Raw genomic sequence first — 17,874 nt, 5'->3', positions numbered from 1 at the left:
GGAAAAGCAAGAGAGAGAAATATGTGAGGAAGAGATGATTTGTGCAAGATCCGGAAGCTCAGCTGACTGGATGGGCAGCTCTGGGAGCCAAAGATACCGATGATTTGGGAGCAAAGTATAATTTCCCTTACAGGGAAATCAAAAAAATATAAACAGGTATTTATGAAGGAAAGCTGCAGACAAGTAATGGTTGACTTGATAAGGCTGGCTAAATGTAGGTGTCTGCAAGAAATTTTAAGCTTATAGGGATCTAGACAGGTGAATTGTACCCTGTCTTCTCCCGGTCCCTTGTCTACAGTGCGCTGTAGGTATCTAAATACTGCGAGACTAACCCCCAGCCCATGCGTCTCCTGGGTCCTTACCGTGGGTGGAGGGTCTCAGTCCTTACTCAGTCAAGCCCACCAGAATGGAAGGCTGCAGACCCTGCTCAAACACAGAGGTTTCTCTTTTTCTTTATGCAGGTAGAGAAGATTTTGCCACAGTTTCTTCTAAACCAAGATACTTCCACACCTTAAATGACCCAGTTTAGACAATGTGTGTGGGGGAATTCTCACACCTCGGGCTGCCCCTCTCGTGGGTACCTTTTAAAGCCCTGTGTTGAGATACCACACAAGTCTCGTTGTCTGTTTTTGGCTAAAGTTACAGAGTGCTGAAATTCCAGATAAATCACTGAGGGGAAAAAAAAGGATTTTCCCCCTAGTTTTGCATAATTGAATTGTGCAATTTAATTATTGCACAAATTTTGCCCTGCTACAGAATGATCAGAGTGATCAGCATTTCGTCTGTGGAAGAAATTTCAGCTCCTGAAGAAAATGTGAGAAAAGCTGTTAAGTGGCCTTAAAAAAAACGAAGCTGTGACCCACCTACAATTGACTTTGGTTTTATGAGAAGAACATTTTCACCAGCATGTGCCCAGAAACCCAAATCAGGACAATGACTTAGGAGTTAAGCAGCTAAGCTGCAAGAGTGCTGTCGGTGCTGGTCCTATCCATCAAATTGATATCCTTCTTTTCAATTACTTTCTTACCGCCCTTTTCACACCGGCCAGTGGAAAAGCTGTAATTTACTGCAAGCCAGCATTTGTTTCAGTGCCTCTCGCTCTGCAGCCAAATCTCTGTGTGCACCGTGATGGAGGGACCAGTGGAAGGCCCGAACCAAACCTTCGTTCTGGTTTTGAGTTCCCGAGTGCAATGAACTTCAGTTAGGCATTTTACCTGGATTTCATCAAGAGTGCAGGGAGACAGCAGTAGCTTTTGATGGGTCACAGCCAGTGCTGTGCATGGATCTGCATGCCCTTTGAGTGACCCAGGCTGGCAGAAAGATTTATGAAGATATTCACAAATAAAGGTCACAATTTATACCATCTGTGAAATGTCTAAGCAGGCAGCCTGGCTTGTCTATACAAACCAGGGCCAGGGCTTTGCACCTTTTAACTGCCAGTACACTCTCTGGCATGGTTCTGATCCATAGCAAGCTAGCACATAGCATGATCTGGGTGATGGCATGGGTCTGCAGTCCTTCCCAGTAGGCAGTCTGGATATAGCCAGCCTGTTTTGGGGAAAGATGGCTAGGCTGCATGGACTAGTCAGAGCAGAGCTGGAGAAAGGACTGTTTTCCTCCCAGAGACCTTGCGGACAAGGCGAGATATCCAAAGGATACACAGAAGAAGTGAGGCAGAGAAATATTGGGCAGGGTGACAGCGCTGATCTCGGTATACCAGAAACCTGTCCATCATGCAGCTTCTTGCTAACATGCCGATGGAGGAAGGTTTTAGGCAATGATTTGAAGAACAGCCGCAACAGAATGCTTGGGGAGAATTCCTTCTATATGAAACACCCTGCTCCGGCTTAGCAGGACCTCTCAAGCACCCTGGAAGGGAACTAAAGGGGGCAAGAAAAGCCAATGTAAGGAAGAGAAGGAAGTTTGCTGGTGCTGCCACGGGCTTTGCGGAGAAGCCCATTCTCAGTGTCACCACAAGGTGGAACTTGGTACATACCACATGCACTGAAGATGCGCCCACTGTCAACAAGCAGCAGCATCTTTGGCCAGAGATGCACTGATGCGTATGGTCTCAGCACCCACTCCTTGGTCCCTGCTCCACCGGAGGGAGCGAGAGGGGGAGTGCTGGTGTAGAGGAGCTATTTGTTGGTGGTAAGAAACTGGCTGTTCTCAAGCTCTGCTGTGCCAACAGCAAGGCCTGGTCCTCGGAGGATGTGAGGTGTGACTGGTGACTGGGGAGAATAAAGCTGAAAGCAGCGAGTGCTGTCCTGGAGGTAGCAAGGAAGGAGGAAAGAGCAGGGGTGTCTACGGGTGGGATGTTAGAGGGCATGAATGAAGTGAAGAATGGACTCCAGAGGGAAAGGCAGGGCAGGTGGGAGCCTGCAGATGTGGAAGGAGCCTTGCTGTCCTGTCCTCTGGCAGGGTCTCAGCTGGAAGACAACTTGCCATTGCTGGGACCACACCGATCCCAGGCACAGGGCTGCTAAAGAGCTGATATAAAAGCCAGGTTGGATGGGGTGATGGTAGATGACAAAAGGGGACTCTGCAGAGGCACTTCACAAGTAACATCAGCGATTTGCAAAAGCACAGGGGAAACCAACAAAACCATTGTCACTTGACAGGTTCTCTGCTTTCCCAAACAGCAGCCACTGCCCGGTGCTGCAGCTGGTTGTACTCATTTCCAAACAGCTGCTGCACTGACAATGGTCCTTGTACCAGGTGTGCAAAAGTAATCATGAAAGTTTATTTACCATCAGCAACCTCAGTGTTTGAGTGTTCCGTCAACCTAATAAGTGACGGAAGGTTGTCGTGTTACTACAGACCAGCTGAACTACAGCTTTTCCAAACTCTCACTGATTCTGCGTTCACTTGGGTTCCATGTTCTCATGATTGCTGAGGCCTAGCAATATGTAGGGACAGACATTGTAGTTCGTTAACAAGCAGTGATACTTGGATTGTGGTGTTACTCTTATTAAAATAATTCTATTGAATTTCCCTGGGAGGGAAGGTGAAATCACAGTGTTTCTTCAAAGAATGACATCATATAAAATAAACCTATTTTTTCTTCTTGGTAACAAATGCAGAGCAAGGCACAACCTGTAGCCTCTTTAGTGGGAAAATCTCCTCTTAAAATGACATGTGTTGTGTAACTGTTGTGTAACGTGTTGTGTAACTGCCATAGGCATTACTTGTCATAACAGAGTAATTTACATCATGTGCATGATGCAATGGGGAAGTGGTGAGGTCATCACCAGCACAGGTATTTTCATTCCAGTCCCAAATTATCACAAGACTGGGCAAATCAGCAACTGACTTCTGTCATGTCGTTTGTGTCAGTGTGGTGTAAAGAGGCTATGATTGGTATTAGGGTTACACCACTTTTGGTTTTGCCCAAACGTGGCGGTGATGGGAGAACAGGTCTGTCTAGCCCCAAAGAGCTCAAAACCAACCTGCTTCTTCCTCTGTGAAGTGGCAATAGCTCCTTTGTATAAGGATGTGATGGAGATTAATTCGTTTTGGAAAATTGTCTGAAGAGCAGCCTGTGCATTAATAGTTTTCTCACATAGCCCGTTTCCTACCAGACTCTAGAGTCTTTCTGTCTCAAGTGCCTGTTTCCTGGCTATTAAAGCACTTTGCTGACTTTGGGACCATGTTCTGACATCCTCATTCACATCGATTACCATTTACTCCATGACTAATCCGGCTGGAATCAATAGGATGATCAGCACAGCCCCGATCCTGGGCACGGGGACGTGAATAACTTCACTCATGTGACTAGTGCCATTGATTTCAGTGAGGTTGGTCATACGGGTAAAATTGCATGCTTGAGTGTTTGCAGGCTTCAGACCCAGTCAGGTGTTACCTGCAGTGAATAAGGGTTGGAGAATTTGTCCCTAAGCCATTTGCAGGAATCACTTCCTCCAGCGCCGCAGAGTGCTGCAGCATCATGTAACATCAATAAGCAATGCTGTGTAACCCACAGTGTCACATTTATCCGTCAGGCTTCGTCTATGAGATGTGACATTGTCTCTAAATGACCTCAAGACCGGAATACATCCAGATCTGTTGTTTCCCAAAGCAGGACATTTCTGGCCCGACGATCTCATCTTTGTTTTAAAACCAAACTGATTTTAACTGCCTCACACCTCTGAAGGCCTCACAACAGCAAAACTCGCACATTGCTGTTCTGGAGAAATATCTAAACTCGGTGAATGCTGATCCCATGCTTTGTGTGTATGCAATCTTCAGGGATAAGTACAGTAAAATGTTCTCTGAGGGCCTGGAAAGCTCCAAGCAGTGCTGTCACCGGCACTGCCTATTAGGAATTAATGAGAAAATGAAGCAGAGGGGCTCTGTGTGCTCTCAGATCGATCCCTATGGGACTCTGGCTGCTGCTGGACGGGAGAGCTGGTGCACAGAAGCAAATTGTTTTGCTAAGGCAAGTACAGGAGACCACTGTGTTTCCCACTCCTTTAATTTGATCAATCCTCTCTAGTACAATGTGAAATATGGGAAGTGCTCTGAGTCTGGTAGCTAATAAATATCCCCTAGCCATTACATCATGGTGTCTACCTCCTAGCCCAGGCAAAAGCAAAGCTCCCAGCTCCCAGGGGAGCACTACAGAGATTACGGCTCCGACATCCATCCCCTAGATGTGCAGGGGCTCAGAAAAGGCTGGAGGTGTTTCCTCAAACACCTCTTGACTGCCTGGCTAATGTGTTCAGCAATGCCTCATCCAGAAAATGCCTTTATTCGCCTTCGCTGTCTGTGATTTGTAGTTGCTATAGGTAAATAAGGCGTTATTAGTTGCACTGCTGTTCAAGGCCAAGCAATGGCTCTGCCTTATCCCCAGAGAGTTTCTTACATGTGGCATATGGCAGCGATTAATGACTCTGATCCTGTCCTTGTGCTGGTCAAATAACCCAGTCCTTTGTGCTTATCTGTGAGTGTTGGTAGGGCTTCCTTCAAAACGCGGAGAAAGAAAGGGAAGACGGCTGGATTGCTGGATACCAGAAATAGAGAATATGTTTCTAAAACCTGTGTTGAATATGATGGGGGGCTGGTGATGGAGAGCCTTAGATTATGTCTCTATCAGAAACGGTGACATACGGTTCGCTGTCAAGTTTCTCGGGCATGTACTGGTTCTGCAGCTTGACTCCACCTCCCTGCACTATCTTCACCCTTGGCTTGCCTGGCAGGGCAGCAGCTAGCAAAGGCAAGGACAAAAAAACTAATCCATAACAAGGTCTGTAAACTCACCTAGAATGGAACAGGTTAATACGTATAGCTGCGATATCTCACTGCAGGAGGGGTCATGGCTAGGGAAGAGATGGATTTCAGCTCCAGGCATTGCCAGGACAATGGGCAATGGTCGTGAGTTTCAGCAAAGGAAATTTATACTGGTCATAGGGAACGTATTCTTCACTGAGAACATCTAAGCTCTTGAACAGGGCTCTAGGTTAGCTGGGGAGTCTCTATACTTAGAGATGTCCAAAACTCACATGGGCAGTGCTGTGACGAAGCTGGTCTACCTGTGAGGGTGACCCAGCTTTGAGTGGGTAGTTGAACTGGACATCTCCAGAGGTCCATTCCAACCTGAATTATTCTCTGATTCTGTGTAATCAGTGACTTGTTTAACCACTGGTGGGGCTTATCCCTGTACTAGACTGCAGGATAAATTTGAATTACAAGAATAAACCCAGAGCTATGCAGAAACACAGGGTAAGTGACTCACCCAAGTCATACAGGAAATCAGTGGCAGAGAAGGCAGTCTCCAGAGTCTTAGGAAAATGCTCTTCTCTAGGTGGAAAAAAAAGAGCATTATAACACAGTTTCCGAGCTGCTTTTGGGCTATGTTTGCCCTGGCAAAAAGGTGTTTTAACTTCCTTTTCACTGCATGTCAGTGGGAACAGCTCGGAGCAGCTCCGCACGGAAGAGAAAGGGTGGAGCCAAGCTCTCTCGGATCCTGGCATTAGTGGGCAGGCTGAGCTGACAAAGCCCTAGGCACTGATTAGGAGCCACAAACAATATTTGAGAGTCCTCCAGCCTGGAAATGATGCATAAAACCCCACTGGCATATGAGTATAGGAAAACTTGTTCCTTCTACCTGGGCAGTTGCCGGCAGGCGCCTCGGTGTAATTTTGCCTCCAGTGTTGTGAAGCTGGTGAGCAAAGCAGGAGGAGAGACTTCCCACCGTCCCCACCCCCAGCTGGACTTTGCCCTCCCCTGCCTTCCTCTGCCTGCACTCTCTCGCTGTCTCCGCTCCCTCCTTGGAGCCCCGTTTGACACCGCGCACGCCGGAGGCTCCTGGATGAGCAGGGATCCCCTCAGGGGTGGCGTGGCCCCCCATCCTTCCCGACGCTCGACACCTCTCCCTGAGCCCCGCGCTGGATCATGCAGTGCATCCGAAGGCAGCCCAAGCGCAGCGTGTCCGAGGAAAACATCCTACGGGAGCAGAGCCGTAGAGTGGCCGAGTTGAACGGCACCAGGCTGGGTAAGGGACAAGTTGACCAAACCCTCGGCACTTCGACACTCTGGCAGCTGCTTGATTTCTGCCTCTTTTCCCTGCGCAGAGGCAGTGCTCCACCCTAAAGGCAACTCTTACGGTTATTTTTAAACTCCTGATGTTTCTTTTCCTTTCCTTTGCCTGTAACCACCCGCCAGATATGTAAACCGCTTCATTTGAGGCATCAAAGAAAGTGGGACCTCTTTGGCAAAGGGTCGGTTTTCAAATCTCTTGCTGGTCTTTCCGAACTGTTGCTGGTTGAGGATGTTTGGGGAAGGCAGTGCCCTTTTCCTGCCTGATTTTAGGACTTCTCAGTGGTGTAATGCCAGTTGCTATAAGAGCCCAAGGACCCACTCAGAGGTCTGCGTTAACCATATGAAAAGAAACAGGAAACCCAGGGAGTTTCATAACTTCTGTGTGTGGCTCATTGCTGGTTCCTGCTCTCTGGAGACACAGCCCAAAGTGGATGTGAGTCCCTTGATTTCTGTGGCTACAGAGGGCAGGTGGAAATAGAAAATGGCCATTTACCCACATGAGTTCTTTGAATTTTAGCAGAAAAGCTTTCTGTCCTTTAAACTGGTGAACGTGAGTTATGTCAGGTCTTAAACCAGGTGGGAGAGGGATACCAGGCAGGAGGAGGCTTGTTTTATAGCAGTTGTAATTAACGTGTTTATATCAGATCAGCAGATTTGCGAGTGAGCAATGCAGAAATATGGATTATCACTGTCTTCCATAGACATCATCCTAACTATTTCCTTAGTGAACTCAGAGCCTGGCTTCTACCGTGACAGCTATTGTTTTATTGTGGTTCCTGCTTGCTAAAAGCCTGAGATGGATAATACAAAGGTTAACATTTTTGATGCCTTAGTGTGCAAAGCTTCATAGTGCAGTATATTAACTTCATGGTTATTGCAGTGCTGTGTGTGCTTGAGGCGCTCCTACCTTTGCCAAACGTGATTTTCAATCTGAACATTACTGCACACTAAATATATTCTGTTTAGAAAGTGTGTGATTGATAATTTGCGAGGAGGGGGGGCCTGACCCTTGAAACACACCCTGCGATTTTGCATGCCAAGTACGTGTTTGGTATTTCACAGAAGATGCTAAGCAAGACACAGTCTTGCCACGTGTTTTAGGCAGTGATTTTAGGCATGTTTCAGTATGGTGATTGTGCTTCTCACGTCCACTGTTGTTATAGAGTTGAAAACCAATATCCTTGTCCTGCTGCAGAGTGGTTTTGATTTTTTCAATTATATATGTGTATGATGACTGCTTTCTTTCATACAAATTTCCATTGCTGTGAGGTGGAGCTCTGGACAGCAAATCTCCTCATCTCCATGGGGTTGTTAGGCAGAAATCCTCAGGAGCTGGTTCAGGCATAAAACCTGAACTGAGGTTTCTGCTGGGAAATGGTGTTTTTTCCTGGAAAGCAGTTCAAGTGACCAACGGAAAGTAATGTCCCACTGGCACATCACGGGTGCAGTTGCGGTTCCTGTATCAGCAGATCAGAGCATCTTCTGCTCCGTCTCTGGCGTAATGGAATGCTGGTGCTTTGTAGATAGGAATAGAGACACCAAGTGACTCACCCAAGGTCATTTAAAGAGTCTGTGGCAGTGATTGGACTGGGCATAGGAGGCAGGGACCAAAACACTGGCCCTCTTTCCCGGCCAGTTTAGCTGTCTGAGCTTGAACTGCTGCTAGACAGACACAGAGCAGGCCTGAAATAGGCTGTGTCCACCTGGTTAAGGGGATGGCCCTCCTTCCTCCAGACCCACGATGGGGTGGTTCAGTGAGTGCTTGGGGTCACCACTGGCCGAAGTCAGCTCTAGGTGACCGCTCTCTATCTCAAAGGCCTCCCACATCAAAGGAATGATGGAGCCGTTAGACACCTATGATCAGCCCTCTCACCCTTTCCTGGCCAAACTTGTCTGGAGGCAAGCTTGTCTCCATCCCTTCCCTGGCTTCTTTCACTGCCCTCTGACTCACGCTCCCTGCCATCTTTGATCTTTGCCTTGCTTTCACCATGCACTGCCCCTCTTTATCTTTCCCTTCTGCTCTTGCAAAGCGCAGTGGCCACTTTTGCTGGGTCACTTAACCTGGCATGATCCTTGGGCACAGTGGCGAAGGATGGGTGGGAGGCCTGCTCCTAACACATAGGTGGGTCCTCTGAAGAGGAAAGGGAGTTTTTACTCACACTAATGCACTGACCAGGCTGTGCTGGAGCAGGATGAAGCTCCAGCTTGTGTCTGAACCGGGTGAGTCAAGCCTAGAGGTGACAAATCTGCCCTTGGCCACTGCCTGCGCCCATCCAGATTTGCTTTTATTGCATTGGTGCAGCTCTTTGGGATGTCCAGGTAGCACGACATGTTATGCATGCTGCATGCAGTGTCTGTGTAATGAAACATGCCAGTTAACAGGGATTTCTCATTACACATTTATGCACATAGGCATCCAAAGGAATTGATGGTTTTCTTGCTTTCCTCCTCATGTCACCCTAGGATGGCATGTTCTCCTCCTAGTCTCGTAACGATGCCTCTCATGGTCGGGATCTGAAGATGCAGAGGGTTTCCAGAGGAGGAAGCATTCAGATTCTCCTCTTGGGAACCTCCAGACCAGACATGAGCCAAGAGGCCCAGGGGATGCTGTAGCATGGGAAGACACTTAATTAATGAGATAGCTAATGGAATGTAGAGGAAAGAGAGAGGCCACAGGCACCTTTTCAGAATCCCAGCTCCCACTCTGGCACTTTCAACTCTGTCTGCCTCAGCCAGGCTCAGCTCTGGTCATGCTCCTTGGCATCTGCAAAACTGGTAAGGTTGTGTGAGTGGCTCACTGAGTGGATGCTGGACACCCCTAATATTTATCTCTGATGGAGATGTCAAGCTTTCTTGGCAACCTAAAATGCTCTCTTTAGGCCATTGTATCCCAATTACAAACTTGTGGTGCTGCTTTTTGCTGCTGACACCATGATCCACCTTGGTGATGCGCAGCACCTGGCACTTCAGTTTCCTGTACAAATTATCAGAAATGAGGGGATTTGGCCACTTGGGTCTCATGCTGGTTTTGTTTTTCAAGCAGGCCTGAAGTGATGCTTGGTAGTTTATTGCCTTGTTCAAAAAACAACAGTTCAAGGCAGCTGTATCTTCCAGAGAAGGACAAGCCCAATGTCACAGGAGAATGCCACACTGCGATATAGATGTTATTGCATAAATCAATTAACTTGGATTTCTGCTTTGTGCGACCCCGCGTTATGTTTACTTAGCATTGGGAAATTGCCCATTATGTGAGTGTCAAGTGGCTGCAAGTGGCCAAGTGGTTATCAGTGACAATCTCATCTGTATTGTCAAGATGAGGTTAGCAAAAATCCCATTGAGTTGGGATGTGCTTGGTCAGTACTGCAGAGTTACGTGCTGTTTCACCAGCTTTGAACCAGCCTCTCATGCAATGTCAGAGAGATGCAAGGTACTTATTACAGAAAGCCCAGGATGTGTTCCTCATGTTTCATGCTCTCACCCTTCCCAGCCCACACGCTCCAGATCTGTAATTAATGGTTGGTTTGAGGGACAGAGTCTCCAAGGTATTTAGGTATGTGTAAGTAATACATTGCTGAGACATTCAAAACCATGTAGAATGCCAAATCTATGTTTTCAAAGTCTGCCTGTTGCCTCTCTAGATGTCTGAGTGTCTTCCTGAATCTAGCCTAAGATCTGAAATCTGAAGTTCCTGGAACCAGAAGGTCTGGTTATTATTACTTGACATTGTGGTGGCCTAGTAGGGTAAGAAGGATAAAGGTCCTCTCGGATACTAGCTGGGCAATGAGGAGAACATGGTTGCTACCTTATTGCTATCTTATTGATGTGATGCTGCCTGTCACCAGACTTATCTGCGTAAGTCCTAAGCTTCATGACACTGATTTTCAAAATTCCCATGTGGATAGGAGGGGACTGCTTGCCAGAGAAGGAAGAGAGATATTGTTGTGTATTCCTGTTTCCACAAAGGAAATTTATCACAGAATAGATTTGAAATCACTTAAAAGTTCCTGACAGTACTCCAATTACAAGTTATACAACTTTCTGTCCTCTGCTTTTACTGTTATGTTGTTGTTTTTGTTGATGTTTTTTGCGTCCTAACATTAAACTGTATTTGCTGGGAAGAAGATATGTTATGTTTATAAACCACCTGAGAATTATAGTACAAAAGTCTTTAGACTCAATCTCAGAAATCTACAAGGCTCCAGTCTCTTTTGTGAGTGTAAAGTGTGGCATGGCAGATTTCTGGGTCCCTCTGCTCTGCTGTCCCCCCCAGACCTGGCTGCACTGCAGTGGTCTGTCTGTATCTGTGATTAGTGTCCCGTGGAAGGGAAGACCCTGTGTGCAGCATTTCTTGAGCTGACTCTTACAACATCACCAATACTGTTTCTCTGCAGGCCTGAAAGATGACAAGGATCTGAAGTTCCTCCTGAAAGGCAGCCAGCTGCTAAAAGTGAAGTCAGGCTCTTGGAGAAAGGAGCGGTTTTATAAGCTCCAGGAGGACTGCAAAACCATATGGCAGGAATCAAAGAAGATGCTGAGGTCTCCAGAGTCACAGATCTGTAAGTAAAATTTGCTTCATCACAGGCACGGGACACTGTGGGCAGAGATGCTTGGGGTGAACCATCATGTTTGCGGTGTGGAGGTAGGGCTTGGAGCAATGAGACCAGACCTTCACATCTCCCGTAACACACAGAGTAATGCTGTCAGCTCTAGAGACAGCTGGGAGGAATCTGCCGAGTCAGGAACGGTTGCATTTCCCAAGCTCATGAGCTACCACTTAAAATTGCTGTGGGGTGGGCCACGCTGGACTCAGCAGCCCTGCCTGCCTCGTTTCTTCCCCAGAGCAAGAGTTTGGGTTACTCAGGTGCCCAAGACCTAATGCTCGGTGTGAGACATGGCTTGAGCATCTGCGGTGTGGTATGGTGCGCTTGGGCTGTTGGTCTGAGCTCTGCCGGGACACCTCTTTTCCGCCTGCAGCCCCTAGGAAAGCTGGCATTTAAACCTCACAAGGGAACTACAGAGATGTGGAGGTCCAAGGGCTGGCAGAACATCTCTCTGTGAAGGAAAGCTTGTTCTCATCCTTATCTTGGAAACTCAGAATCTGCCCCACTGTAAAACATCCAGATATGACATTCTTTGTTGTATGGACAAAGGGTAAACCATTCTGTGCCAGCAACGCCCAGGAGCCCAATTGTGCAGTCAAAATGGGATCAGACAGAGTGTGTATCTGTTTATAGCTGTTTATAGCTGTTTTTTCTTCTCATTTGGTATTTTTCTGACATATTTCTCTGTCACTAATCATCACAGTCTTGTAAAGCCAGGAGATAAATGAATAATGTGGAATATGTTTTACGGCATGTTGAAATGTAGAACACGCCGCCTGTGTTATTTACACAATTTTTTTGGTAACAATCCCAATTAATGAAATGAAGGGTGGGTCTTCCAAATTACGCCCCCCCGCCCCCGCTCCCATAAGAAGTGATATGATCTTCTGTCGGAGGAGTAAGGTAGGAGGGCAAAATAGGTTTGGTTTGTAACCCTGACAGCCACGCTCTTCTCACGTGACCTTGGGCACCTTATTCATTTTCTTTGTGCATCCTTCCCCACACATTTCATTTCTCCTTCTCTATCTAGCTATGAAAGGCTTTGGATTAGAGGCTGTCCCTTACTGTGCGTCTGCATGCCCAGCGTGGCAGGGTCCTGAGCTCAGCTGAGTTGTTTAGGTACCAATGCAATAACCCATGATAACAACAACAAATGCAGAGGCCTTAGTGAACGTTTGCTCCCTAAGAATGCCTGCTCTGTTGAGCTCTGTCCCATTTAAAAGCTAAGTCCTAGATAATGTCTTGCTATAAAACAAACAAGGGTGTGAGTTGAGAAGACTGACTTTCAGAGCTTGCTTTCCTGTGCTCTGAGCCAGCAGTTTCCAAATTATGGGGTCTGAGAGCGACTCCCGTAACAGTCCTGACCCCACCTGGTCCTCTGAAATAAACGGGAGGGGGTCCTTGTGCTGTGGCTCCAGGGACTTTGAGGTCTGCTTGGAGAGGCAGTGGTGGAACCATTTCCTCCATGGCTGGGGCAGTGGCATGGAGACCTGGCGCAACTGGAACTTTTTTTATATATACTGAGCTGCAATAAGAGCCCTGCAGCAAGATCAGATCCTTTGAGCTGGGTGTTGGGCACAGGCTGGGAGTGTATCTGTGTGGGTGGGGATTTACAACACTGAAGATACACTTTGCTAACTGGGCACAACCAACATTTCCACACTGCTGGCGACAGAGGCAGTGCCACTGCAGGAAGAAGAGCTTGCTGTGCCATGGGAGTGTCCTCAGTGCAAAGTAAAGATGGAGTAATATTGCCTACCAACTCACACCCATACGTACGCTCCATAATGCCTCAACGTATGCACGCCTTTCCACAGAGAAAGATTCCTTGTTTTGTCATTGGGTTAGCAGGAAGGGAGACAAAGAAGTTGAGAAGCTTATCCTTGCTGCTCTGAAAAAGCAAGCTCTGGCAGGGCTCTAGCTGGGCTGGCTTTGCACCCGTACACCCAGATGGCTGTGGGAACATGCCTGGTGCCAGATGCCTGGTGCCAGGTTGACCTACCAAGCGTGCTTGGGCGGGCCATGTCCCACACACTCCTGGGAGGATGTGAAGCTATGCCAGCAGTTGTGGCGCAAGCTTTTGGGAGGGTTGGAGGACCACCTCAGGGCTGCTTTGAACAGGTACCCTGGATGCATATGAACGTGGAAGTCAACAAGAGACATGAGTACAGGACTGACACCTGCCCAGTCCCAAGCCATAGCCCCAAGGACATCAATTTTCCCATGCTTTTCTCCTCTGTTGGTCCTCTGAGACCTTCCATTCCCAAGTTTTTGGAGCGATCGGTTGGTTTGAGTTTCTTTCTTGAGCTTTTAATTTCACCAGGCTGCTTTGGATTTAGGTATAGAGAGGATTACCCCTGGTTAGTGTTCTGTCCTCTGGCGAGCTCTGTCACTACAGCTGCCTTCTCATTTGGTCTGGTGTGTGTAGGCGGTCAAAAAGCAGAGGAAGAGTGCAGGGTCATGATTTGATACTCAAAATCAGGGACTTCAAGGCGAGTCTTTCCAGAGGGTCACCCTTCCTTGTTAACAGACAGTAACTTTGCCCTCCAGTACAAAGCCTTTCTAAAACTGCCGATAAGCTGCCTTTTTTAGGAAGGAAAAAGAATGAGCAGAATGGAAACTGGGAGGTTTTAGCAGCAAGTCTAATCTTATCTGGAGCATTGCTGAGAGCAAGCAGATGAAGGCACCTCAGAGGAGCAAAGTCTGGGTTGGGTAAGGGTTATGTTTTTGTTCGGACAGTTTCCTGTTATTCCTGTTACTGTTCTTATAATCATGCAGAAAAGTTGTTTGTAAACCATTGTGTGGTGGTGTCTAGTAGATAAAACTGGGGGCTGCCAAGGTTAGACAGAAGAATCTCAGATGCTTGAAGTTAAAAAACCCAACATACCAGGGTTGTCACAGGCACAGATGTTGTCTGGATCAGATGCATGGGGTACAACCAGTACCTTCCTTTGTTGTCTTTATTTTAAACAACCGGAAATTTAGATTGGATGCTGTCTTGATAGCTGATTTACCCACAGGGCTTTGTGGGGGATAGGCTGCCATTTCACTATGGTTTCCCTGCAGGTAGAACCTAATCCATTTTTTCCTTATTATCCAAAATCCATTATTTTTCAGTATGTTCCATTTAGACCCAAGGGAACAGGTTTTTTTCCAAAAACCCTTGAAGCATCTTAAATGGCCAGTTTTCCAACAAACATGCTATGCCCTGTGCGTACTCTCTGTTCGGCTCCAGCAGAAACGTAGCAGTGCTGGGCAAGAAGGGCTTCACAAAAACACCTTTAAAAATCCACGTTTCACCATAACTTGCTACATCGTGTGTCTGAGCTGCATACTGGGCCCATAACTGCTGCTCTCTGTTATCTTAAATGTTGTATAGAGCCATGGTCAGGTTGGATGCTTCTTTGGCCCGTGAGGGTTTTACACATGGGACAGCTTTCTCCCTGGGGCAGAAACAACACAATTCAAGTGGCAGGATTAACAATTTTGGGGCAAAGAAAAGGTCTGTGCAAGGGGTCTGGTAAACAGCCAGTTCAGTCAGAGCCCGTTCACTTCTGAGCATCACTACGGTGGGGAGGAGGGGAGCCAAAGGAGGTAGAGGGACTTGTGTTCAAAGAGCAAGAACCTGTCAGTAACACTGTCTTGTTTAGCTGTGCTCAAATATCAGGTCTCATCTACATGAAAAAAAGAACAAAAAGGCATGTGCTGCTTTCAGTGAAATCGATTTTTGAAAGTCTTTCCTTAAACCAGCTGAAATCCCTATCGTGAGCTCACTTAAGCTACACTCAATTCCTTTAAAAACTCTCTGAACTGGGGGATTTGTAAGGGTGGTTGAAAACTTTCCAGTGAAACATCCTTTTGAGCATTTGATGGAGAAGCAGAATACTCAAAGCCAGAAGGAATAGACCGAATGAGTCATTTATATTTAGGGGTGCTACAATGGAGCCTCGGAGAAGCTGGTGCTTTGCTGCCTCCTGCACTCCTTCTCTGCTGGAGGCTCAGGGAGATGACGTTTTCCATGACAGCCTTGAGTGAGCTTCACACACTGCACCAAGGATGACTCACTGGGGGTGCGTCGTTGAGTCACAAGCAGTGTAGTCAAGAAAGAAGTTTGGGAGTTTTGGCTGAAATATTTCCATTTCTGGCCAAAAGCTTTACTTAAAAACTACTATTGTTGGGTGGTTTTTTCTGTATTTTGTTTAAAAGGATCAGTTTGGGGAGCAATTTACAGAAGTGAGATAAATTCATTTGCACAAGTGAATGTTGCAAGTGGTGTTTGTATTATTATTTAAAGAGATTGATATTTTGATCTAATGATTAATTATGCTTACTATTAAAAATGCACAGAATTTGTTACAGTTCCTATGACTTCCAGCCCAATTACAGGATATTTGTGCATGGTTCAAAAATAGTACAAAAGCTTTATATTTATAGCCTACCAACAGTGTTCAGCAGAAACCTTTTTCCTTCATTTTTGGGTTCCTGTGAAAATTAAGAATGCCCTTTAAATGCCATGCAAAGAACATACCATACCATTTTTGTGGAAGAATGAATGATTGTCTCCATTGAATTAATGCCCTGAACTTGCTTGCAGAAAAACAGAAAGGACGTGGTAGTGCTCTGTGCTTGCTCAAGTCAAGAAATGAAAACTTGAAATTAGTCCTGATAATTGCCTAAAGTCAACAGAAACTCTCAGCAACCCGTATACACACAGCAGGCAGTTGACTGCACCTACACCTTCCTTCTGGAACTGGTCAGGCGGTTTCTTTAGGAATCATTGCTTCATGGTCAGACATGTAATTGTCCCTGGAAGAATATTTGCTGATGTGAATGTGTTATGCAAGGCAGCCATCAGCTGTGAAAACAAAACCGTCTGTGGGTCTCATTAGTTTTTATCAAAATCACTCAATCCATAAAACAAATCATTTCAAATGCAGAGCTGCCTGGTTTTTCGATTTAATTTTGAATCAGGCCACCGCATGTGTTGCTGGGACAGTTTTCATCACAGGCAGTGTGCTGACAAATACTGACCTTATTCTCCATAGCATATGTTAAATGCAAAGACAGAAGTGTTGAGAGCCTTAGATCCAAATTTAGTAGCACTGTAATGGCAGGAGAAGTAGGAACTAGTTACAGAAATAGTTTGCAGGGCCCTGGTTGTGATGTGTGAAAGGAATGTAAATAGAAATCACTCTATTTACATCAACGCCCCAAACTGTGATGGGTGGGCAGAAAGATTGGGTAAAGGTCTTATATTAAAAGGCATTTCCAAACAACCTGTAAAATTACATGTGCGTTATATCACTGGTTGTCAGATGGTGACACACACCAGCAATGAGGGCAGACTGCTGTGCAGCAGATCTCAAGTTAAAGCAATGATGTGCTGAGCAAGTCAGTGGAGGGGGAGAGGAGAAGAGAAGTGATGAGGAATCAGCAGCTGGGACCTGCAGTAATTCACACACAGGGAGGTGAGAGCGCAACGCGGTCAGGGGTAAGAAGGCACAGCACAGTGGGGCTTGTGCTAAACCCACCCTTGAAGCATTATGTTAAAGCATCCCTCAGCGATGAGGGTGATGGATAGCCTTTGGTGTTCCCGGACCAGGGAGCTGACAGTGTTCCAGCTCCTGCTGATAACAAAGGTCCTGATCACAACTGCGTTTGGCCATTAGCATCAGCTACCTATGGTGAAACTGAAATCAACTAAACTGCTTTTTCTGGGGTGAAACCAAAGAGAGAAGCAGCACGCAGTGCTCGTTTGCCCCACACGCTCTGTATCTTGTGAAATCCGTGTAGTACCACTGGAGCCATCCTGGCTGGCAGGGTGGTCCTGGGGTCAGGTAGCGGCTTTCATCTGTTCTTGACAAAGATGCTAAGCCAGCCTGGCTGAGCTGCAGCTGGTGAAGGTCTGATCCCTCTGCAGTATTGTGTGCAAATATGGTACAAGCCATTAAACAGCTGACTACATTTCTCATCTGCATTTCCTGACAGTAAACAGAAGTGGCTTATTGAGACAATTAGAGTGGGATGTAATTCAACGTGACTGAATGCCACATTGCAGAGATCGCTTGCTAATGACAGGGAGGCCGGATAAGGAAAGGGAAGGATCTGAGGAGTATTTCTCCCAGAGTGAAAAAACTGCCCCCCTCCCCTCATGGGTAACTCAAGGCCAGCTCAAAGCCAGCAGTGCCTCTAAATCGCTATACATTGACTCTCCTCTCCCTCTTTATCAGCAAAGGCACAAGGAAGGAGAAGCACCTTTTGGTCCTTGTCCTTCACATGCTCAGTGGTTTGCAGGAGATGTAGGTTCAGTTCCTTGTTTTCTCTCTTTTCTGTAAGACACTTGAAAAAATATCTCCTCTCAAAGCGCTGTCTGTCACACGGGAGGAAGGCAAAGTGTGGTTGCTTTATGCCTCAGTTCCTCCTTTCCCTGTATTCTTTAGGATTACCAAAGTGTTTTACTGTCCACGCCCCCAGCACAGTCTGGATGTTTCACTTTAGGAGCAGCGACTGAAGAAGAGACGGAGAGACCAGTGGCCAGGGCTCATCTCCCGGACAAGTGCTCTAATCATTAGGCACCTTGTCAGGCTTGTCCTTCTGGCTCCTCAACACTTGTATTTTTGGCTTACAGTAGGTACATGTGACTCGGATGCACTCCCAAAGCCTGAAAGCTGTGGGGTTACAGCCTTTAGGGTGATGGGGAGATGGAATTTGTGTCCCTCTCCCTACTGCAGGA

General features: G+C 46.8%; 1 protein-coding gene across 2 annotated transcripts in view; it reads left to right on the top strand.

Annotated features, from left to right (window-relative positions):
* Window positions 1–17,874, top strand: part of PLCD1 (phospholipase C delta 1) — a 58,065-nt gene that overhangs the window by 2,916 nt on the left and 37,275 nt on the right. The window contains exons 1-2 of one of the 2 annotated variants that reach the window (XM_074574009.1): window positions 6,244–6,493; window positions 10,932–11,096. In XM_074574009.1, the coding sequence (XP_074430110.1) occupies window positions 6,394–6,493; window positions 10,932–11,096 (265 nt within the window). In that variant the 5' untranslated portion in view covers window positions 6,244–6,393. Of the gene's footprint in view, window positions 1–6,243; window positions 6,494–10,931; window positions 11,097–17,874 lie in introns of those variants that run through there. The other variant, XM_074574010.1, reaches the window with a different exon arrangement.

Source organism: Larus michahellis, chromosome 2 (assembly GCF_964199755.1).
Source record: "Larus michahellis chromosome 2, bLarMic1.1, whole genome shotgun sequence".
NCBI lineage: Eukaryota > Metazoa > Chordata > Aves > Charadriiformes > Laridae > Larus > Larus michahellis.
This window is presented reverse-complemented; position numbering and strand designations above follow the sequence as displayed.